Here is a 23,739-nt window from a genome sequence, read left to right on the forward strand (position 1 = left end):
CCTTGGACTGTGCGGATATGGACAGCACCCTGCAGGTGGCATAGCAATGAGCTGGAAAGAGCCAGTTTCTTTGCACCATGGAGCCACCATATCAGCCCTGGTCCGTCAGATAAGAAAAAAATAAATTCCAATTTCCCTTTGTTATTTTGAGTCTCTGTTCCAGCAAGCAAGTCTGCATTCTAGCTAACACAGACATAAATGACCAACAATAGGAGACGATGTCCGCTCTCAGATGCGACGGAGCAGCTTGCAGCAGACCTAGGTTCCCACTAACAACCACTAGAAAAGCCAGAAAGAAGTGTCGGAAACTATCTATTTGAAGGCAGTGGAGAGCTGCTAAGGCAACAAGAACTGGAGCAGTTAAGACTCCAGAGAGTGGAGAAGCTCTGAAGAGTGAGCTGATGTTTGTAGCCGCTTTTACCCTGAGGGCACCTGCCAATTCCGGATGTGGGCAGGAGGCTGAGAATCCAGACTTTGAACCCACAGACGGCCAGAGAAACGGCAGAGCTTTAGTCAGAGACCAAGGGGGAAATCCCAAGGACGTTTGCTGAATTCTGGGACTTTATTTCCAGAAACTGAAACTGAGGTGGAAAGCCTCCAAAAAGCAGAGAAAGCTTTTGATAGACTTGCAAAAGAAGGATATGAGTTTGAGACCTGCTGAGAGGGTGATGGGGTGAGTTACTGCAGAGCACGCCCCAGGCTCCCAGTTGGAAGTTGGAGGGAAACAGGTAGAAACAATGAAGCCAGAAGACAATGGAATGGCATCTCGAATGTGATGAAAGAAAATATACCTGTTGAATTAAACATTCCCCAAAGTTTTAGGCAACAGGCTTTATTTAGAACACAGGGATGGTGGAGATTTCGGATTTTATCTTTTTAACTGTCATGCACAATATGTGATTTATAATTGTTTTCTAGAATTAAGTAAAAAAAAAAAAAGTAAATTATTCTAGCATTCCATAGAAGTTTCTCAATCTGTAAGTCTACAGCAATGATTACCTGCTTTCCTGTCTCCTTGTTCACCTCAGTTTTCATTCCACTCAATCTTAAATCACAAAACCAATATTGTATAAAATTCTTCTTAACATTAAAAATGGGTTAAACAATAAAACAGACAGATTATCCTGAACTTAATTCAATAGAGTTAATACCATGGTTTGATTTACTTCATCATCTCTGCCCTTATTCTTTATGTTTTCAGAGTTAGAACATCACCTACCACCTGTTGATAGATGAATTGAGGTACTTGGGTTAAACATATGGGATGAATATGTCAGCGATTCAAAACCAGGACACAGAACTTGAGGACTATTTGCTTCCAGAAGGATTCTACCTGAGTCACAGTGAGCAGGCCAAGTCCCTTCAGGTAGTCCCTGAGATCCAGCCTCCCAGCCCACATTTCCTAGGAATCAGAGTAACTCTCTTATCTGATCTTTTCATAACTTGTTCAGTTTCTATCATCTTCAAGGGTGATTGAAATGACATATTCCCAATCAGTGAAAACAAATTTCCCTCACCCTGCTTGGTTTCTCTGTTCCTTCCATGTTCTTCTCCTCCAGCTATGATGCTGACTAAAATGACTATGTCTCTAAATAGGGTTATCAGTAAAACTGAAACCTATCAGACTAAAAATGTGAGTCATCATTCAAATTCCCCCAAAATTTCAGTTTATGACCACTTCCCAGAAATTCCCATTTATAAATAGAAAAATCAAGAATGAACTTGTTTTCTTTTTAAATCCACTTCCCCATCTATAAAAAATTAGTTTACCACACAACTTAACCCAATGCAGGTATATCGCTCTGATCAAAACAACTGTAAATAAGGCTGATCTGCCAAAATTCTTTGTTATTTTTCACTTTTCTAGCAAGAATTGGTAAGTCAGCATTAAATTTCACTGTCATGTGAGAGATGTGTAAGAATTTTCTGATTTTACTCCCTTAGAAGTAAAATCAGTTACGCAGAAGTTCCTTGATTCTTTATCACCACAAATCCCATAGCAACAAAAACACAAATGTGGATTAGAAAGAATTCTTCATATCAAGAAATTGCAGTTGAAGCCACTAAATGTCAGTGTGAGGAATAACAGAAAGGAGGCAGGTGAATAAGATACAGCAAGAATAACAAAAGTTGACTTATTGGGGCAAGGAGAACACCTATTTTGATTCTGATAGATACTGCCATATCGCCCTCCTAGGACTTGTACAAACTTAACCTCCATTAAGTAATGTACCATGGAGCCTATTTCCACACAGCCTTGCCATCACAGTAGGTTATCAATTTTTTTCAGCCTGATAGGTAAAAAGTGGTATCTTGGCGTAGTTTTAATTTATATTTATCTCATTTTGAGTGAGGTTAAGTAATTTTTCATATGTTTATGACCCACATATATTTCCTCTTCAGAGAATCATATTTTTATAGGCTTTGCCCAGTTTTCTATTTCAGTAGATTTTTTTTTTTATCGAATTGTAAGAGCTCTTTATGTACTAAAGAGATTTGTCTTTGACGTGAATCGGCAATATCTTCCCCTGTTTTGCCATTTGTCTTTTGCCTTGACTAAGAAGTTGATTTGGCCCGAGGTAAAGAACTTTAATTGCAAAGATTTTGTAAGTGTTTGTGTACTGAAAGGAGGCTATCGAAACAGAAGATCCTCATTTGGAAGGACACAGAAATTTGCCAGCTTGTATGCACTGTGGGCTGGTGAGGTGGGCGATGCCTGCAAGTCAGGAGAGGACAAAAGGGGAACTGAAACTGCTCTGCTCGTGTGTGCAGAGTCCTCCCCGAGATGGGCCGGGAACACTGGCAGACATAGTGCCTTTGGGAATACCTTTCTCGTCCTTAAAATGGGTTTAGGTGTATATTCCACCCAAGACTTTCCACCAGAGAATGGAATGACACCAGGAGGAGGGGTCCTCCCTCACCTCCCCTGGTAGAGGGTGTCCGAGGGCGTGAAAGCCCTTTTCAGACTGTCTGCAGCAGGGCCCCGTGGTCTTATTCTAGACCCAATACATCCATTTTTGGAAATGTACTGCTGGTACTAATCATTCCCGGGGGGGGGGGGGGGGGGTTGTCCTGGTGTAGCGAGAGGGACAAATCCTAGCGGAAGATTTTCTCCATCATGCCCTGATAGGCACTGTTATTATTATCCCGGTAGAGACAGCGCTAAGTAGCTTGCCCAGGTACCCCCAGGCACCTGTTGGAGCCGGCTGCCGGCGTGCAGGACCTATGCTCTCAGTTCCCACCCCAGACAGTGCTAGAACAGGTCCAAGGATGGGCTTTGGGACTTGGAAAGGATGGGCCGACAGTCTCATGCGAGCCAGCTTTCTGGGGTCTGAGATGGACTCGCTCTGTCTTCCGTTCCCGGGTCCGCCTACCAAAGGCGATCTACCCACCTCTCGAATCTCTGCCAGTACCTGGGCTCAGCCACCTGGGTTCTGCGCTCGTTCTCAGAGCAGTTCACAGATTGCCCTTAGTTTTGATGCACACATGTCCATTTCTTCACCTAGACAGACGGGCAGACCCCAGGCCACAGGTTTGTTTGTATTTAGCCCAGCGCTGCGCGGAGCGCTGGTAGAAGGAGGCGAATCTCCCTAGATCTTGTTGACGGTGTGACGGATACGAGGTTAGCAGGGCCAGCGTCAGGGAGAAGAGAGCGAGGGCAAGGGGCTGGGAAGTCCCAGGGAAGCAACCCAATTTCACGCTGAGGGGAGGCGGGTGGTGGCGTGATGGAGGGCGAGATGAAAATCCAGAGGTCTAGGGGGACAGCCCGTGGTCGGGCCTAGACGGAGGGGCAGGTTGTGAGGGCGGGACCCAGCTGTAGGAGGTCCAGACCTGCCCTCAGGGGGAAAGGGTCTTCCTGCCAGGCGCTTTGGCCCCTTTCAAAGCTTTTGGAGAAACGAAGCCAGGCTCAGTTTCTTCTAAAGTCGGGCACACTGGGCCGGGCCATCGGTCCTGCCTCGACACCGCCTCGGGCCCGGGGTCTCTACCGCTCCCGGCCGGGGTCCTTCCCCAGCCCCGCCCGGTCCTCTCCCCAGCCCCGGTCCCCGTCCACGCCCAGACCCTAGCCTGGGGGTGGGGGGGTCCTTCCCCAGCCCTGCCGCGTCCTCTCCCCAGCCCCGGTCCCCGTCCCCGTCCACGCCCAGACCCTAGCCTGGGGGTGGGGGGGGGGTCCTTCCCCAGCCCCGCCCCGTCCTCTCCCCAGACCCCAGCCGGGGTCCTTCCCCAGCCCTGCCCCCCATCCACCCCCAGACCCTAGCCGGGGTCCTTCCCCAGCCCCGCCTCGTCCTCTCCGCAGACCCCAGCCGGGGTCCTTTCCCAGCCCCTCCCCGTCCTCTCCCCAAACCCCAGCCGGGGTCCTTCCCCAGCCCCGCCCCCGTCCACCCCCAGACCCCAGCCGGGGGTCCTTCCCCAGCCCCGGCCCCCGTCCACCCCCAGACCCCAGCCGGGGGTCCTTCCCCAGCCCCGGCCCCCGTCCACCCCCAGACCCCAGCCGGGGGTCCTACCCCAGCCCCGGCCCCCGTCCACCCCCAGACCCCAGCCGGGGGTCCTTCCCCAGCCCCGGCCCCCGTCCACCCCCAGACCCCAGGCGGGGGTCCTTCCCCAGCCCCGGCCCCCGTCCACCCCCAGACCCCAGCCGGGGTGCTTCCCCCAGCCCCGGCCCCCGTCCACCCCCAGACCCTAGCCGGGGTCCTTCCCCAGCCCCGCCCCCCCTCCTCCCCCAGACCCCAGCCGGGGACCTTCCCGAGACCCGCCTTGTCCTCTCCGCAGACCCCAGCCGGGGTCCTTTCCCAGCCCCGCCCGGTCCTCTCCCCAAACCCCAGCCGGGGTCCTTCCCCAGCCCCGCCCCCGTCCACCCCCAGACCCCAGCCGGGGGTCCTTCCCCAGCCCCGCCCCCCTCCACCCCCAGATCCTAGCCGGGGTCCTTCCCCAGCCCCGTCCCCGTCCACCCCCAGACCCCGGCTGGGGTCCTCGCCAGCCCCGCCCCGTCCTCGCCCCAGCACTGCACCGCCCACCGCCCGACCACCGCCCCCACAGCTCCATCTTGGCCCCACCCACGCCTGCCCACAACTCCGCCTTCTCCCCGCCCGCGGCCCGCCCCCTCCTAGCCCCGCCCACAACCCTGGTTCCCGGTCGCGTGAGGGCGGTGCAGCAGCAGCGGGGGCGGGGCCAGCCTCACCCGGAATGAAAACAAACGGTGGCCGCCGCATCCGGGCACTTGGTGAGCCGCGACAGGCGGGCGCGGCATTGGCGCAGGTGAGGAGACGGCGACCGAGCGTTCAGTCGCCGACGCGGGCCTCACGACGCCGCCCGGCGACACCGTCCCTGGCGCGACCCCAACGCTTCCCCAGCCGGGGTCGGGCGTGGCCGCAGCGGTGGGCGGTGGGCGTCTTGCGGGGAGCCTTGGCCGGGGCCGGAGGCGGCGGGCCGGGGCTTCGGGACGCGCTGGCCGTTCGCGGGGCCGTAGGTTCGCGCTGCGCTGGGCGGGGGAGGTGGGGTATTTAAAAAAGATTAAGTATTGTTTTGGGGGAGAGACAGAAATATATGTATATATTAAAATTAACCTAATTAGCCAAACGAAAAGCTTTAATCATAACACTGTTATTCCAGATATGCCATTTGGGATTTATTTGCAATCAAAGCCAGATTTTCTTTGCTAATGAGGAAACGCGGTTGATTTTCTTTGGCCATCTGATTCTATATTTCTCACCTCCTTCCCTTGTTTTTTAGTACAAGCGTCTTTTATTACTCTGCCGAACAGAAAATTGAATGTATTTTGAATATATTCCTGTATATATATGTTTGAAAAGCTCTGGGTAAAGGTGGCGTAGATGATTCGTTACAAAAGTGAAAGTGAAATTTTTAGAGCAGTGGTTTATAACGTTTCATTTTCAGTTATGAGCAGTAATAGATTTTTTTTCCTGTTTTATTGAGAAGTAGTTGACATACATCTCTGCGCTTTTTTGGCTGTAATAAAGGACATTGTATGGCACGCAACTTTCAGTTCTCCAGTTAAAATTGAAGACTGATTTATTAAACTTTTTCCTTTTGATTAGATTTAAAATATGTATTCTCGTTTATTCTGTTGTCTGTAACTGAAGCTTTGTAAGTTTCAAGACAGCAGTTTAATCTTTTTTTTAAACATGAAGCCTTGTGTGGTGTAGACCCTCCGAGCTGTTGATTCACTTTGTGGGTAGAGCAGGGACGCACAGTAGGTTTGTGAGCTCTTTGAGCCTTTGGTCAGGTAGTGGCTTGGGTGGGTTCACAGAGGGCTGTGCACTCAGCCTTCCAAATAGCAGTCGGTGGAATGATTCCCACCCCCCCCCCCCCCGCCTCGCCCCCCCCCCCCCCCATATAAGTACTAATATGCTTTTCTGTGTGAGAAGCTTTTGTTAGTGCTTGAAAAGGTGGAGTTCTTTCATGGGTCACTTGGACGCACACAGCCCCCTCCTTGAAGTGTTTATTCCTTCTTGCCTTTTCTCCTCCTTATCCTAATTACTGTCTTCCTCGCCACCAAACTGATATAGAATAGATTTAAACTTTTAAAATATTTACTTGTAGAATACGGTTATCAAAACTGATTTTAAAAACAGGTGAATTCGGTTTTGGGGGGTGTGGAATACAGGCCCTGATTAGAAAAAAGAAAGTTACTTATCTAGGTTATAGTAACCCTCATATATGTTTTCACCCTCTAGAACTTGTCTTCATCATTCAGGAGCTGATAACTTGTTGCTTTTCTTACTGCTTGTCTTGGCTGCAGTGCCCTGGTCGGCTGTCTCACATCTCTAGCAGCCTCACCCGCCCCTTTGAATGGCTGTGCTGGTGAGAGATGAGGAGATAACTGTGGCTGGCGGGTGATTCTTTGGGAGAGAGTCGTTACATACCCAGGACAGACAGGCAGCAAAGGACTGCACGACAAAATGCAGAGTCCAATGTTGTAGGTAGAAGTCCCAGTGCTGGTTACGGTGCTGCTTAATTTTGTGACCTTGGCCGAATCATTTTACAAACCTGGGGCCTGAGTATTCTCAGCTGTAAATGATGATCCAGCCAGTGTTAGATTTGAATAGTATACATAGATCAGCTGTTGTGCTGTTGTCACAAAATACCATGCAGAACTTTTCTAGTATTGTAAAACTTTATAATTTTAAAAATTCACATATAGAGGATATTTGTTATTGATTGTTTGCAGTTCAAGCCAGCTTTTCTTTATGTTTACCTACCATACCGTCTTTCGTATAAACTAGCCAAAATACAAGAGAATTTGTAAGCTCTATGTTGAGTTGCTTATAAAAGTTCACTACTTTAGGGATTCATCTTTTTTTAATCTTTTCTCTTAGATCAGAGAATAATAGCAGGTGACAAAAAAGAAAAGTGTAGTAAACCTTGCATACTAGCACCTCTAAATACATATTTTTATGTAATACATAATATGTAATTGAATATATAATATATATTTCAATATATATAAAAAATATATGTGTTAGAGAAGTCTGGATGTAGTTAAAACCTAATTTAAAAGTAATTTAGATTAAACTGGAGAGGGAGGAGTGGAGGGGAGCTCTGCTTACTCTACAAGACACATCAATGTGTTAGGTAAGTTATAAAACACTTGGAAATGGGGGATGGGGTATCATTGATGTACTGTTTTGCTTTCAAGAATGGCTCAAAAGAAATATCTCCAAGCAAAATTGACCAAGTTTTTAAGGGAAGACAGAATTCAACTTTGGAAACCTCCATATACAGATGAAAACAAAGAAGTTGGTTTGGCATTGAAGGTATTTTTCTTTTCTTTTTTTTTTTTTGTGAGGGAGATCAGCCCTGAGCTAACATCCGTGCTAATCCTCCTCTTTTTGCTGAGGAAGACCGGCTCTGAGCTAACATCTATTGCCAATCCTCCTCCTTTTTTTCTCCCCCAAAGCCCCAGTAGATAGTTTATGTCATAGTTGCACATCCTTCTAGTTGCTGTATGTGGGACGCAGCCTCAGCATGGCCGGAGAAGCGGTGCGTCAGTGCGTGCCCGTGCGCACCCAGGATCTGAACCCAGGCCGCCAGTAGCAGAGCGCGCGCACTTAACTGCTAAGCCACCGGGCCGGCCCATCTTTTTTTTTTTTTTTAATATATATTTTTTTGTGTGAGGAAAATGGGCCCTGAGCTAACATCTGTTGCCTGTCTTCTTTTTTTTTTGCTGAGGAAGATTAGCCCTGAGCTAACATCTGTGCCAGTCTTCCTCTATTTTGTATGTGGGATGCCACCACAGCGTGGCTTGATGAGTGGTGCGTGGGTCCATGCCCAGGATTCAAACCTGCGTACCCCGGGCTGCCAAAGTGGAGCGCGAACTTAACCACTACACCACAGGGCTGGCCCCAGTATTTTTGTTTTAAGACATAAGTAATTAGCAGTGTTATAAGTCTCCTTGGGAAATAAGGTTCTACAGTCAGTCACCAGAAATTGCCGGGCACAACCATGTAAGCTTTTGGCATAAACAAAAAGCATTAGTGATAAGCAGGTAGCCACTGTTTACTAGGAGTTATAAGTTTATTTTTGTTTGGTAAGATTTTATTCATATGAGAGTGTTATCTAATTTCTCAAGAATATACTATTTTTAATACCTTCACAGCATTACATAAAATTATTAATCTGGGAACTAATTTTGACCCACTGGTGTGGCCAGTAAGTGAGTGTGTTGTCTTCAGGGTGAGTGTCTCTCAGGTCTCAGTACTCCTTGCTAGCATGGTCTGCTATAACACGATTGCTCCCCTCCCCCAGCTTTTTTACACTGTGGCTATTTGTTCATTTTTCCAAAATATATTTTCCTAATAATTATGCCCCAGTTTTTTACAGTATCATGAGAAATGGCATTTTAGTAAGTGAAATTTCTAGAAATTGAAGTTTGCCTGCTTTTTTAAGCAGAGAAACATTAGTCATTTTTGATGGACATGTATTATATTGGAATATCCTAGCATGTACTTCTCTGTTTTCTCAATCTGAGTATCCTGAGATAAATGATGTGACATATATCAGGGACTGAGGATTGTCATGAGGGCATCACATTGTCCTGTGTTGTGACATAGTGATGCACTTGGGAGGTGACAAACTGTGTCAGGGTCTTAGAATTTTCCTGTCTCCTGTTCCTGACAGGCCTCACTTTTTATTTTTTGCAACTCACCTTCTAACCTTTCTTCTGAATTTGCTTGTTATAATCTCTTGGCTCAGAACTAGGTATGGCATAATAAGAAAGCTATTTGGTTTTGTCCCCAGTTCCTGGCACAGAGCTCTTGGAAACCCTTGGAATTTCCCCAGTGGTCAGGGTGATAGGAGCATCTTTTGTTCTAATGAGGCAACTCTTGGCAATGGCTTCCGAATGGGGCTGGTCGCCAAAAAGACCAAACTTTTATTAGAAGCTTGGAACTTTCAGCCCCACCCTTCCACCTCCGGAGAGGGGAGAGGGCTGGCGCTTGAGCTAACCACCACTGGCCAATGATTTAATCAAATGGAACCTCTATAAACATCTGAAATGATGGGTTTCAGGGAGCTTCCAGATTGGCAGACACATCCACATGCTGGGAGGGTGGTGCACCCCAGCTCCACAGGGATAGAAGCTCCTATACTCAGGACCCTTCCAGATTCCACAGTGTATACCTCTTCATTGAGATGTTCATTTTTATCCTTTATGATAAACTATAATTGTAAGTATAGCATTTTCCTGAGTTCTGCTGAGTCATTCTAGCAATTATTATTTTACAACCAGTACCAGTGATTCAGAATTTTCCATTAAGAAAGTTAAGTCTAACCTGATTTGTTCTCACAAGTTAGAAAAATTAGAATGTTTAGTGTTTTTTTTTTTTTCCCCTCCAATGTAGTTGATCAGTTCACTATTCTTTAAAATAATTTTTTGTAAATTATAGTCACATAAGTCATAGCCCACCTTTCTTTTCCACCTAGAATAATCCCAGTTATTTTCACTTTTTCTGTTGGGTCTGTTTTCCTATCTTTTATTTGTATTTTTCCCTTGATCCTCTCCCCACTCTGTACCTCTCAAGATGGTGAGCTGTCTGGATTTCACTGTAACAGGGGTGACCACCACCCATCAGAGTTTTCTGCTGTAAAGTCCTGCATGTGCTGTTCTGTGTTTTGCCCTCTTTTTTTTTGAGTTGGTACTACATTGATCTGTGTTTTCTGATTTTTCTTCATAGGATCTTGCTAAGAAGTACTCTGACAAGCTAGAATGTTGTGAAAATGAAGTAGAAAAGATAATGGAAGAAATACGTTGCAAAGCAATCGAGCGTGGCACAGGAAATGAAAATTATAAAAGGACAGGAATTGCTACAATTGAGGTATTTTTACCTGCACGACTGAAAAAAGTGAGTAATTGCCCCAAATTTACATAGGTACTAATACTTAGTTAACTTAGTGATGTGATCAAATAAATTATGATTTCTTCTTAAAGCTACATTCCAAAGTAAAAATTCTTTTAAGTTACTTTACATGTTGAACATTATCAGCTTAAAAGTTAATTTTATGGATTCTTAAACTGGAATATTTACAAGGTAGATTTGTCCCTCTTAGACCTCCAAAACTTTACAAAGCTAGGCATCACATTCTTGCCTTTTCTAGAGTTTGTATGAACATTTAGAAATGATGGGGAATGAGAGAGTACTTCAGGTTTTCTAAAACGGCATGCAGTAGGACACCTCCCAAAGGAATTCGTGCCTTTTTCTATGCTGGTGGAGGTCAGAGGGTGGTCACCTGAGTGCTCAGGCAGGGCCACAGTGACCTGGGTGGGGCCCCCTCATGTCAGGGCCATGTCCTCAGTAATTCAAGTCCAGAAATGTTACTGAGGCAGGGCACGCAAAGGTGTCCTGAGGACTGATCAGTGTTAATCTTATTCTCAGAAGAAATGAAAATATATATGTATCACAGCTGCCATAGGACCCAGCAGTTTACTCCAAGAAAAGTGAAAACTATGTCTACACAAAACCTTGTACATGAATGTTTATAGCTTCTCTATTCACAAAAGAACTCTATCTAGCCAAAGGGTGGAAACAGCCCAAATGTCCATCAACAGATGAATGGATAAACAAATGCAGTACACCCATACAATGGAATATTATTTAGCCGTAAAAAGGAATGAAGTACTAATACATCTACAACATGGATGAACCTCAAAAACATTATGAAAGAAGCCAGACACAAAAGGCCACATATTGTATGGTTCCATTTATATGAAATATCTAGAATAGGTAAATCCATAGAGACAGAAGATAGATTAGTGGGTGCCTGGGGCTGGGGGGATAGGGGGAGGGAAGAGGGAGTGCAGGACATGGTGTTTTTTGGAGGGAGTGATGAAAATGTTCAGAAATTGGACTTTGGTAATGGTTGTATAACTTTATGAATGTGCTAAGATCCATTGACTCTCATACTTGAAACAGGTGAGCTTTATGAAATTAAATCATATCCCAATAAAGCTGTTAAAAATTTCTAGGAAAAATAGAGCTTTATGAGAAAAAGGAAATTACGTATGTATCGATCTCAGAATGCCAGTTGATGAATTTAAAGGGCGGTAGATACATTCAGGACTCCTCTTTGCTAGTAGCAGGTACCTGGGAAACCAGACCACCAATCAGAAAGCTGATGGGTGAGTGAGTGTGGAGTCAGAGCAGATTTGCCTGGTCTCACAGGTGTTCCTAGTGATTCCATTTTCCTCTTAAGCCCAGCCAGTGGAGAGTGAAGAGGCCCCAAAAACGTCTCGCTGCTCTCCGCTCAATGGGTACAGCGAAGGGGGATGTCTGTTGCACACTGAGGTGGCCCCAGTGCTGGAGGTGGTGTGCTGGGTCCTTGCGTAGCATAGGCCAGCTGCACTGAATAAAGACTGTGACAAACCCCTCGGAGCAGAAGCTGAAGCCCTGCACGTGGTACTGCACTGCTGCCCCCTGGAGGACTTCGTGGTTACAGTATCAGCATGTGTCAGCTTATGGTCAATAGCTTCTTCACTAGGCATGCATCGTTTTAGTCCTTAACCAGAGACCTAAGTATTTACATCATCTGATATCAACCTTTCTGATTTTATAGACAGGGTCATAACACCAAAAAGTGTCAAATTCAAGTACATTTTATTTTATTTGTCTTATTTTTAAATAGGGTAGGAAAAACCTGTTGGAGACCCGATTGAACATCCCTGGCAGGGAACTGAGGTCTTTGTAAGTATCTGTGTGCCCGCTGCCCCAGGTGCTCTCGGCCCTTTTACATTGGCCCATGTGATATTCCGTGGCTAGCCTATGAGAGAGAGAGGGCAGGTATTAGTATCCTCATTTCATGGAAGGGAAAATTGAGGCTTTGAGACTTATTCAGGCTCACACTGGTAGTTAAGGGCAAAGTGAGAACTCAAGACTCGCACCACTCTTCTTCATTTCCTGGGGTAACTTGAGATCAGATGGGAACTCCCTGTCCACCACCTAACAGGAACTTGATACACGTTTGAATCAACGAATGAGTGATATAAATAGGAGACAGCCTGGTGTTCACCAGATCATTAGTTTTGAATTTTATTCCTTAGTGTACTGATAACTTGCTGTGATGTTCAGCGAAGTGTTTTAGCCGATTTCTGGCTGTTGGCCCGTCTGTAAAAAGAAAGAATACCTGCCTGTCATACACTAGTGAAATTCGAACTTTTGAGACCTGGTTGGTTATTTCATCCCCTTATACATTTTTAAATGGTAAGTGTTTTGAGTACCTCCAGGGCTAGCCAGTCCACGTTTTTGAAGCTGATTTTTCTCATTTTCTTCTTTGGTATACATCAGTGCTGTTAGGGATGGATTCAGGAAGGGTCATTCATTCAACACACATGAGTAGAAGGTTATATGGAACAGCGCCCTTTATGGGCTCCTCCAGGAAGACCAGAAGGTATAGAGAATGGATTTTCTCCTGAGGTACAGCTAGAGCCCTCCTGTTCACCTGGATGTACCACACCAGTGGTCTCCACTTCATGAGGAAACAAGTAGTAAAACAGTGTAAAAAAGGATGTTGTCTCTTACAGTTTAAATAACCATCTAGTAAGCTTTGTCGTGAAGTGATGTGTGTGAGTCAGTAAATTGAAATACTGAGTATTTCTGAGTAAAATGTATAAAATAGCTATCATAATTAAAATCTATTTAATGGACAGTAACAAATTTGATTACCTACAATTTTCATTGGTTTATTTTACAGAATAGCCAAAACCTTTGGATTTCAAGAAAATTATATCAAAATTTTCATAAATAAGAAACAACTTCAACTAGGTATGTTATGGCAAAGTATGCAGAATTTTTAAATCAAGCTAATATAGAAATAATGGCTTTGCATGTTTCTTTCTCACTCTTCCTTTATTTACAAATTTCTAGTGGCTTTATTGCATATATAATCCAAAATCAATTATTTTAGGGTTTACTAAAATGAAAGTATAAAGCAGAAAACAGCTTTTCTAATAAATCTTGTCTGCTCTGTGCTAGTGGGGAAGAAAGACACTCATTATAGGTCTGATAAAATGTTACAGAATGGAAGTGTAGATGTGCTGAGAGTGAAATAGGGGTTCTAGTAAATTCTCCCCTAGGAAAAAGGGCTAAAGCTGAGTGAGGATAGTGGGGAAGGCTGTTGTGGGGAGTGTTCCAGACTGAGAGCGACTCATGCTGGAGCCCCACAATGTGAATTTGAGGAATTGAAAAAGGTCCAGTATGGCTGAGTGTAGAAAGTGAGGGGAGGGTAGCGCTTTTTAAGGATGGAGGGCCACACAGAGGCCACATTGTAAAGGTTATGGCAGTGGTTCTCAGCCAGGGGTGATTTTGCCATCCATGGGACATTTGGCAATGTCTGGAGACATTTTTGGTTGTCGTGACTTGGTGGCGGTGGGGGGGAGTTGTGCTCCTGTCACTTAGTGGTTAGCAGCTAGGGATGCTGCTGAACATCATAGAAGGCACAGAACAGCCCCCACAACAAAGATTTCTCCAGCCCACAATGTCAGTAGTGCTGTTGTTGAGAAACCCTGGACTCTGTGAGCCTTATTCAGTATTAGAGTATTTCTCCTAAGTGGGAAGCCATTGATGCTGGGGAGTGACACACAATATATCTGTGTTTTAAAGATCACTTTGGCTGCACTAGGGGAATGGATTTGAAGGAGGCGTGAAAGGACTTGGGAGACCAGTTAGCTATTACAGCAGTTCAGGCAAACACTGTAGTCTAACAGTTTCCAGTAGGTTCCGGTGGCCTAGAGAATCAAGTTCACATCCTAGCTTAATGTAACGCTGCCTTCACAGCCTAGCCCTAGTCTTCCTTTCCAGCATCACGTCTAGCCATTTCCCATTGTCTGTTTTAACATAGGTGTCTTTTCACTGTCTGTCATCTCTTGTTAAGTCTGTTTGTGGTATCCTTCATTGGGCAGAAATCCTTGATTTTGTTATTACCATATCCATCAATTTTTCACCTTATTGTTTGTGTTTTAAGAAGTTCTTTCCCTAACCCCAGGGCCGCAGGGATAGGCTTCTGTGTTTTCTTCTTCTAATTTAATCTGTATGAGGTCTTTAATCTGTCCGGAGTCCCCTTTATATATAAGGATCCAGCTTTATTTTTCTTCCAGTATCTCTACTAAACTTGCTCTTTCCACACTGCTTTTTGGTGCCCCCTTTATATATGTATTCTTCCCATTTACCTGTAGGTTTTTTTCTTGGGCCAGAACCATAGAGTTTTGTTTTTTTAATTGAGATATAATTGACATATTATATTAGTTTCAGGTGTACAACATAATGATTCAATATTTGTGTCTATTGCGAAGTAATCACCACAATAAGTCTAGTTAACATCCATCACCATACATAGTTACAGAATTGTTCTTTTTCTTGGAATGAGAACTTTTAAGGTCTGCTTTCTTAGCAATGTTCAAATATACGATACAGTATTATTCACTACAGTCAAGCACTGCATAACGACATTTCAATCGATGTTTCAGTCAACACCGGACTGCATATACGACGGTGGACCCATAAGATTAGAACCATGTAACCTAGGTGTGTAGTAGGCTATACCATCTAGGTTTGTGTAAGCACACTCTGTGATGTTCACACAATGACAAAATTGCCTAATGACTCTGTTCTCAGAATGTATCCTCATCATTAAGTGACACATGACTGTATAGTCACCATGCTCTGTATAACATGCCCAGGACTTATTTTATAACTGAAAGTTTGTACCTTTTGACTCCCTTCACCCATAGAGTTTTTTTTATTACTGTGGTTTTGCTGTAGTTTTAAAATCAAGTAAGATGAGTCTCTCTCTTGGCTCTTCTTTACTAGGTGACTTGGCCATCAGTGGATCTTTATTTTTCTATATAAATGTTAGAATGATCGTCAGGTTTCTCAAAGAAAAAAAAAATATATATATATATATCCAACTAGAGTTTTCCAGAAATGTGTTCAAATTTGTATGTTTATAGTTAATACTGTTTTGTTATTTTAAAATCTATTTGCATCTGTTTTTACCCTTTTTCATTTTGGTTGTTGTCTATTTGCATCTTTGACTTAATTTTTGTTAGGTTTGTATATTTGATTAATTTTGTCATAGAGCCAGCTTTTGATTTTGTTAATATTCTCTTTCATTCTGTTTCACTGATTTCTGCCCTGATCTTTATTTCTGTTTTATGTTTGAGGAAACTGGGTCCTAGAAAATAAGTAGTTTACTCACGCCCACAGAGTTAAAAAGAGATAGATCCCAAGGTCCTTGCTTTGAACTGCTACAGTAAATTACCTCTCACAGCGTCCTGCTACACTGTGGCTTCTCGTCCATTGCTGTGAATTGGGTTTATTATTTCTCCAACTAGAGGGTAGGAAAATTCATGTATTGTGCTTTCTCATTTTCCTTTTATATTGCCTAGCACAGTGCTCTCCCTGTAGTAGATTCTCAAATATTTATTGCTTCGATTTGATCTTTTGATGAGAATAAAGAAAATTGGAAAAGATAAACATAGTCAGCTCTATTTCCACTGGCTGATTTTATCTACTTCTCAACAGTAACAGAGTTACACAAGTAGGTTTAAATGTATTCTTACCAATTATGTGGCATGGTAATTTGCAAGTGCTAATGCAGGTTTAAGAGTTCCATTTAACATAGAGAATGGACTATTACACAGTAAATTTAATAGCTCTTTTTGTAATATGCATTTCTGATTTTTACAGGGGAAACACTTAAGGACCAAGGAGTGACACACAATGTAAAAGCTATGGTGCTCGAACTACAACAGCCTGAAGAGGATATGAGAAAAAACGTCCAGGTTGAAGAAGAAGAGCAAAATGAAGCCAAACTAAAAGAAAAAAAAATTGAGAGGACTAAGAGAGGACTGGAGATCTTGGCAGAGAGAGGTACACAGAGCTTTGGGTTTTTCACCTCAGTTAAGGTCTTAAAGGTAGCAGCGAATCATGCCATTGTGGAGGGTATCACATATCTCATTGGCTTTTCCTTCCCCAGCCGTCTAACATTTTTTATGTCACCATCACTGCTTTTTGACATTGAATTAATAGAGTTTCTTTTGGTTTTGTTGCAGCTGAGATGGTGGTGGATCCAGAAACCACACCGTACTTAGACATAGCAAACCAGACGGGCAGATCAATCAGAATTCCTCCATCGGAAAGAAAAGTAAGTACTGTAAGAGATTTATGGCTTGTTCTTTGATTTCCTGTCAGAACAGAGGTGGTGGTTTTCTAGTTATTCTATCTTGGAATGTTGTAAAGGATTAGTAACAGTTTTCTGTCTCCAGCTTATAAACAGAGAGTGTAGCCACACAATGAGCAGTTGCATACAGTGGGCTCACCCGGTGATTTCAGTGCCATGGTACAAAATGTCATGATCTCGTGCCCTGAGGCAGTGACTCTAAACATTCCTGAGTTACGTGACGCACTGCGTTCAGCATAAGTGGCTTCCTGTGACAGTGGTTGTTTGGTGTGGTTTATTTTGCTAGAGGGCCATATCCCCTAAAGATGGATCAGAACACGGGCTGGGGGAACCATGTAGTTTGGGAAAAGGATGACAGGTGCTTCTGCTCTCTCTCCCCTGGCTCCACATTCCCCCTCTCCCTGTTCTAGAATTTGGAATAGGTAGGAGATGGTTTTACCTTTGAGTATATCCAAGGGGGTCTCTATAGCAGCACTTTACATCTTGGACCCTGAGATCAGTCTCTGGGCTGGAGTCCAGTAGCTTCTTGTAATGAAAAGCTCTAATGACTGTGGGTCAAGTTAATTTTAATTTTTCTGTCTTTAAAGGTCAGTTTTGAGTAGGTTTCACTATATGAATTATTCTATTTAAAATGAAGGATTAGGGGCTGGCCTGGTGGCACAGCGGTTAAGTGCGCGTGCTCTGCTGCGGCAGTCCGAGGGTTCACAGGCTCGGATCCCGGGTGCGTACCAACTCACCGCTTGTCAAGCCATGCTGTAGCAGCGTCCCATATAAAGTAGAGGAAGATGGGCACAGATGTTAGGCCAGGGCCAGTCTTCCTCAAGAAAAAAAGGGGAGGATTGCATCAGATGTTAGCTCAGGGCTAGTCCTCCTCACTAAATGAATGAATGAATGAATGAATGAATGAATAAATAAAATGAAAGATTAAAGTTAAGTTTTAATAAGAGAATTTTGTAGCTAGCAGTGGGTTGATGATTGTTTTTTTTAAATGTTGGTGATTCTTTGCCTGCTGCTCTCTTATATTAAATGATGACGTCCAGATCTTTTTGGAATAACTTTACAAGATTGAATTACATAAAAATTCAAATCTAAAAATATTAATGAACTTAAAAAAAATTTTGGATCATTTTTTAAAAATTATTTTGGGGGGCCGGCCCGGTGGCGCAAGCGGTTAGGTGCGCGCGCTCCGCTGTGGCGGCCCGGGGTTCGCTGGTTCGGATCCCGGGCGCGCACCGACGCACTGCTTGGCAAGCCATGCTGTGGCGGTGTCCCATATAAAGTGGAGGAAGATGGGCACAGATGTTAGCCCAGGGCCGTCTTCCTCAGCAAAAAAAGAGGAGGATTGGCGGATGTTAGCACAGGGCTGATCTCCTCACAAAAAAAAAATAAATAAATAAAAAATAAAAATAAAAATAAAAAAAAAATAAAAAAAAATTATTTTGGGAATACTAGAATTGACAGATAGTTTAGAAAAAACTTGATTAAGAACAGAAAGTAAAATGAATGCTCTTTTTAAAAAGAATACAAAGGATACAAGCATTACTGGCTACTTGTGTGTGTGTGTGTGTGTGTGTGTGTGTGTGTGTGTGTGTGTGTGTGAGGAAGATTAGCCCTGAGCTAACACCTGTTGCCAATCTTCCGCTTTTTTGCTGAGGAAGATTGGCCCTGGGCTAACATCTGTGCCCATCTTCCTCTACTTTATGTGGGACGCCTGCCACAGTGTGGCTAGTGTGGCTTGATGAGCGGTGCGTAGGTCCACGCCTAGGATCCGAACCTGCGAACCCCGGGCTGCCAGAAGAGGAGCACGTGAAGTTAACCACTAGGCAACAGGGCCAGCCCCCTGGCTGCTTTTTTTTTTTTTTTTCCCCCATATGTTTAGTCTTACAGAATACTAGAAATAGATCCAGATCAGCAGATGCTAAAACAGATTGACAAAAACAGAGGGGCAGGAGTTGGTTATGACCATAGCAGCCACATTAAATAAATAGAGTGCTTGGTTCCAGTGTTTAAATGAAATAAAGCTTTAATTATATTCTCAATTTTGGCTTTTAGATTTAGTTGTGATCTTTTTCTTTCTTTTTTTTTTAACTTTATTTGATTTCTTTAGACTTAATATGCTTTTAATATAATTTATTATAGTTTGTAGTGATGTTTTTTTAAATTCTTATTTTTTCCTAGGCCCTTGTGTTAGCTATGGGATATCATGAGAAGGGCAGAGCTTTCCTGAAAAGAAAAGAATATGGAATAGCCTTGCCATGTCTGTTGGACGCTGACAGATATTTCTGGTAGGCACTTTTGTACTTGGTGAATACCAGTTTTAAGGAAGATGGCCCAGATTATACACAACACCCCTCAATCCCCATATGCTTCAGACTTCAGGTTTTCACTCAAGATGGTTAATGTAGAAGAGTAGTTATGGCGTAGACCGATTTGTGAATTGTTTCTTCCCTTCATATTTCTAATTGAGCTCTCTTCCGTGTAAAGAATTTTATAAACATGCACTTATTTTTTTACAAGCATGTAAAATATCACGTCTGTTTTTTGTGATGTGTTGTCAGCCTGAACTTTCCATCATGCAGTCCCCATCAGCTTTTCACCTGATGGTTTTGGGGTAGATGTTGCTAATCATTCCCCAAATCCATTGTTTCATTAGTGGCTACAAAATGGTGATACTTTATTATTCCCTCTGCATTTATAGCTGAAATTCTTTTGAAAAGAAACATTTTTCCTCATCAGCTATTTGTTTATACTGAGGTACCGTTTGTACAGAAAGATAGAATAAAATGCCTGGTTCTTTCTCCTTATTTTCTTGTTTTCAGAATAAATGAATTGCTTCCCTGCCATCCTCCCAAGATGATGTCATCAATAAAGTTTCCTTCTCCTTTTTTTTTTTTTTTTTTTTAAGTATCGGTATGAACTCATGGATTTTAACGCATTTGACATGCTTCAAACTCAGTGCTTAAATGGCAGTCTTTGGCCAGCAGGCAGGTCCTGCGTCCTTTTGACCTAATCCTGGTGGTCCTTGGTCTCTGGTGCCCAAAGGTGTTCCAGACTCATCTTGGACATTTCCTGCCCCAGACCAGCAGTCAGCCATTTCCCAAGGACTCCTGGTTCCTCTTCATGGGAAATGGTACTGGGAGACTGTAATCCAGGCAAATGAAATATTTGAAAAATAGACTTAATGTGTGAAAACATAACAAGTGCAATTTTTTTTTTTCCCATTTTGGTAAATTCTTGAGGTACACTTCAAGAAGATAAATACAAATGTTGATAGTTTGCAGACTGTATTGGCAGCACCCTTGGATTTTAACTAAACAAACTAACGTAATCAAAAAGTGAGATTTATTGTCTCGAATATTTGGGAGGAGGGGCAAAGCTGGAAGTAATTAGAACAACGACTTGGTGCCTCTCGGGTTTTCTTACTCTGCCTCTGTTTCTGCTCCTTTCTGAGTGTTGGTTTCATTCTCTTCTGCTGCAGACAGTGCAGGCTGTGCGTTAGGTCCTTAAAATTCAGGTAAATTTTTCATTCCCTTCATAATTGTTTCTAACTTGTTATGTATGGAAAACTCAAACATATGTAAAGATAGAGACTAATATAATGAATTTCCTTATACTTATGATCCAGAATCAGCAGTTATCAAGACATGGTTATCTTGATTCATGTGTATGAGCCTTTCTCAATCTTTTTACTCTGAACAAATCCTTGATATCATTTTCAGGTCTCAGGGAATCCCTAAATAAAAAGAACTATATCTTCAGTTCACAGTATGTTAACAGGTTCAGTAAGTAGTAGATATAATAACCTAATAATAATTGTCAGTACCTTTTTAAGTAGTGAATGACGTTTTTTTTGAGCTTCTGTGTGTTCAGGCCAACTTAGTTGCATAATTTTTGTGTGAGTTCCCTCTCTTCAGAAGAGTATCGGCTCTAATGCGATTGGTAATGGAGGTGGAAGACACTTCAGTGCTTCTGTTTCCTTTCCCACTTGATGTTTTTCTACCTTCTCCAAGTGGCTAAAAGTTCAGTCACAACTTTCTGTTACACGTCGTGGGCTATGGTATAGAGTATGACCAGGAGTAGTTTTTTAAAACTGAAAATAGGAGTTCTGCTTTTGGCCAAGGTGGAGTAACAAGGACTGGATTTACCCTCTTACCTGAAACAACTGAAAAATTGGGCAAAATGTATGAAAATATTGCTTATCTGGCAATGCAGGACAGTTTCCTGTGAGGTGGGGAAACAAATGCGAGGACCCTGTGATTGCTTCAGCTCACTGCCTGGAGAGGTTTCCAGGCTGCAGTGCAGGGAGGAGAAACCCAGGCTGAGCCTCCTGGTCTCCCCTGAGTTGAAGAGACAAAGATAGGAATCCAGGGAGGCCGAAGTGGTGAGAGGAGAGAGCTGCCCTAGCGAGGACGTTCGAGAGCTTCAGAGGGTCCCCTTTGAGTCCTCTGCTGAGTGACCATCAGCACAGGCATGTGAGGAAACCACCCACTGCTGGAGAAAGCACCACCTGAGAGAAACAGAACAATCTTCAGAGTTCCCAGGGGGCCAAGAATAATTTGTGTTCCCACCAGCCAGAGTGGAAACCTTGGTGATCACAGGGCATCAGATAGAGAATTCAGAAGGGTATTTCCTCATTAGTAGGGCAAAATTAGCCCTAAAGGCTGCTCTGCTTCCACCTAACGAAGCTTAAAGGTAAGCTTTAAAAGGATCACGCTGTTTTCAAGTAACTTATTTTTAACTGCCTCCCAGAGCTCAGTAGTATTTATAGCAATACAAAAATATCCAACATCCAATTAAAAACTAACAGGCATGCAAAGAAGCAAGAAAATACAACCCATAATGAGGAGAAAAATCAGTCAATAGAAACAGATCCAGAAGTGACACAGAAGATAGAATTAGTAGACAAGGACATTCAAACAGTTATTATAACCATATTCCATATATTCAAGAAGGTAGAGGAAGGATGACATGGAAAATACACAAAAGACTCCATTGGAATTGAAGAGATGAAAAATACAGTGTCCAAGGTGAGAAGCACATTGGGTGAGTGGGATTAGCCGCAGATTAGACTCAGCAGAGGAGAGATTAGTAAATGTGAAGAGAAAGCAATAGAAACGATCCAGCATGAAACAGAAAAGACCCCCCAGAAATGAGCAGAACATCCACAAGCTGCGGGACAACCTCAGACGGCCTAATAAGAGTGTCACTGGAGCCCCTGAAAGAGGCAGGTGGGACAGAAAACATACCTGCAGAAGTAATGGCCAAAAGGGTTCCCAGTTTGATGAAAACTAGAAGCCCCTAGATACAAGAACCTTAATGAACCCCAACTACAAGAAATGTGGAAAAAATGACACCAGGCACACTATAATCCAATTCTTTAGAGCCAGTAATAAAACTGAAAATGACTTTTTAGCCAACCTTTCTTTAAAAAAAAAAAGTAAATCCTTTAGTTTACCTTTCTTGAAATTAATATCTTTATTTTACATAAAAATTTAAAACTCATAAGGCAAATATAATAAATTTGTGTAAACTGACAAGCCCAAATGGGATTTAATTTTTCTAAGGCTAGGCTCAGTAGATTTTATTTAAATAAATGTTGTACATTAATTAATGTTGTTACCATGAAAATTTATTGGCTGTTGAATATTAAAGCTACTAAAACTATAAACCAAAGCACTATTAATAAAAATATACTTCAAGACAATTTTATAAAAGGCTTTAAAAAACCTTTTTTTCTGAGTGACATAAGGTTCAAATATAGGCCTAATAGTTTCAAATTATTATATACAAGTGTTGATTTTGTAATCTCTTTTATAGACCTGTATATGAATAAAAAGTGTTATTTTTGAAACTAAATGAAATGTACTTCTTGAGTATGAGACCTGTACTTGCTTGTTGTTTTTGTCTGCACAAATACTCAATTCTGGGTCAAACTTGCACACACGATTTTAGTTTTTACTGAAATGAGGCAGTGTCTGGCCTTGCTCTCGATGCTCATTCAACATGAACGAGCCTGTTCACACATGTAAGACCCAGAAGAGGGTGGCAAACGTGCACTGCTTTCCTGTGGATGGCAGGGTGCTCTTCTCACAGAAACAGAAGGTGTCTAGCGATAGATCAGTAATCTCACCTTGAGGGTAAGATCAGACCACAAGCTTCTTCCTCTTTCCTCGAAGTCAAGTTCTCAGGCTGAGCAGAAGATTCAGAGAAGGTGCTCCCACCCAGTCATGCACCTGTGTGTAAAATATCGTGTATATGTCATAAAACAGTCACAAAGAATAGAAATGTTGAAAGGGACAACAAATAAATATGCAAGTCCTTCTCTGGTGTATTTTCTTGTGCCCCGTGGATCGTCTCATACAGACCTTGCAGTGCAGGCACTCCAGTTAGGAGACTGCTGCTTTACGGTGTACATGACCAAATTAGATTTCTTGTTTTTTCCCCTTTTTCCGAGCATTTTTTGATGGGCAAGATGGGAAGCTTGAGGGCATGTAGATTTGATAGTTTTATACAGGAGCAGTCTTATTTTTCGTAGAGTACCAATGAAAACAAACAGATAAGACCTTTAAAGTTTGTTAATGTATAAATGCATGGTTCCAAATGTTCTCCTTGCTTATTGAAGAGAGAGTTCAAACTTGAGATCTATATTTGCATTATGAATTTCTAACATGATCACAATTTAAAATCAAAATAAATAATCTTGATATTCATTTTTGTCAACATGCCATTACCTTGTCTGTCTTTCCCTTTCTCTGGACTGGAGTTCAGCCTGCTGCCACAGCTACAAAGTAGCATTTAGCATGCACCTGGGCCCCCAGATCAGCTAGGCATTTAGAGTCTGCCATTTTCTGGATTGTTTTCTTCCCTGCTTGAATGTAACTGGACATGAATGCCTTGTCGGAGTCATCATTTGAGGCATTTGTAGTTAGTAGTGATTTGTTTTTGGTGTGTCTTTAAAGCATTGGTTCTAAACTTTGGCTGTACATTAAAATCACCTAGGGAGGTTTTAGAACTACAATGTCCAGGGCCCACTTTCAGGAGTTTCTGTTATAG

General features: G+C 43.0%; 1 protein-coding gene across 7 annotated transcripts in view; it reads left to right on the forward strand.

Moving 5' to 3' along the window:
- The first annotated feature begins 5,165 nt into the window (after positions 1-5,165).
- Positions 5,166-23,739, forward strand: part of NUB1 (negative regulator of ubiquitin like proteins 1) — a 29,520-nt gene continuing 10,946 nt past the window's right edge. The window contains exons 1-9 of one of the 7 annotated variants that reach the window (XM_058533468.1): positions 5,337-5,353; positions 6,693-6,934; positions 7,655-7,772; positions 10,191-10,358; positions 12,136-12,194; positions 13,201-13,271; positions 16,194-16,376; positions 16,559-16,650; positions 18,865-18,971. In XM_058533468.1, the coding sequence (XP_058389451.1) occupies positions 6,918-6,934; positions 7,655-7,772; positions 10,191-10,358; positions 12,136-12,194; positions 13,201-13,271; positions 16,194-16,376; positions 16,559-16,650; positions 18,865-18,971 (815 nt within the window). In that variant the 5' untranslated portion in view covers positions 5,337-5,353; positions 6,693-6,917. Of the gene's footprint in view, positions 5,254-5,336; positions 5,373-5,414; positions 5,465-6,360; positions 6,939-7,654; positions 7,773-10,190; positions 10,359-12,135; positions 12,195-13,200; positions 13,272-16,193; positions 16,377-16,558; positions 16,651-18,864; positions 18,972-23,739 lie in introns of those variants that run through there. The other 6 variants (XM_058533483.1, XM_058533507.1, XM_058533490.1 and 3 more) reach the window with 6 other exon arrangements.

Source organism: Diceros bicornis, chromosome 3, assembly GCF_020826845.1.
Source record: "Diceros bicornis minor isolate mBicDic1 chromosome 3, mDicBic1.mat.cur, whole genome shotgun sequence".
Classification (NCBI taxonomy): Eukaryota; Metazoa; Chordata; class Mammalia; order Perissodactyla; family Rhinocerotidae; genus Diceros; species Diceros bicornis.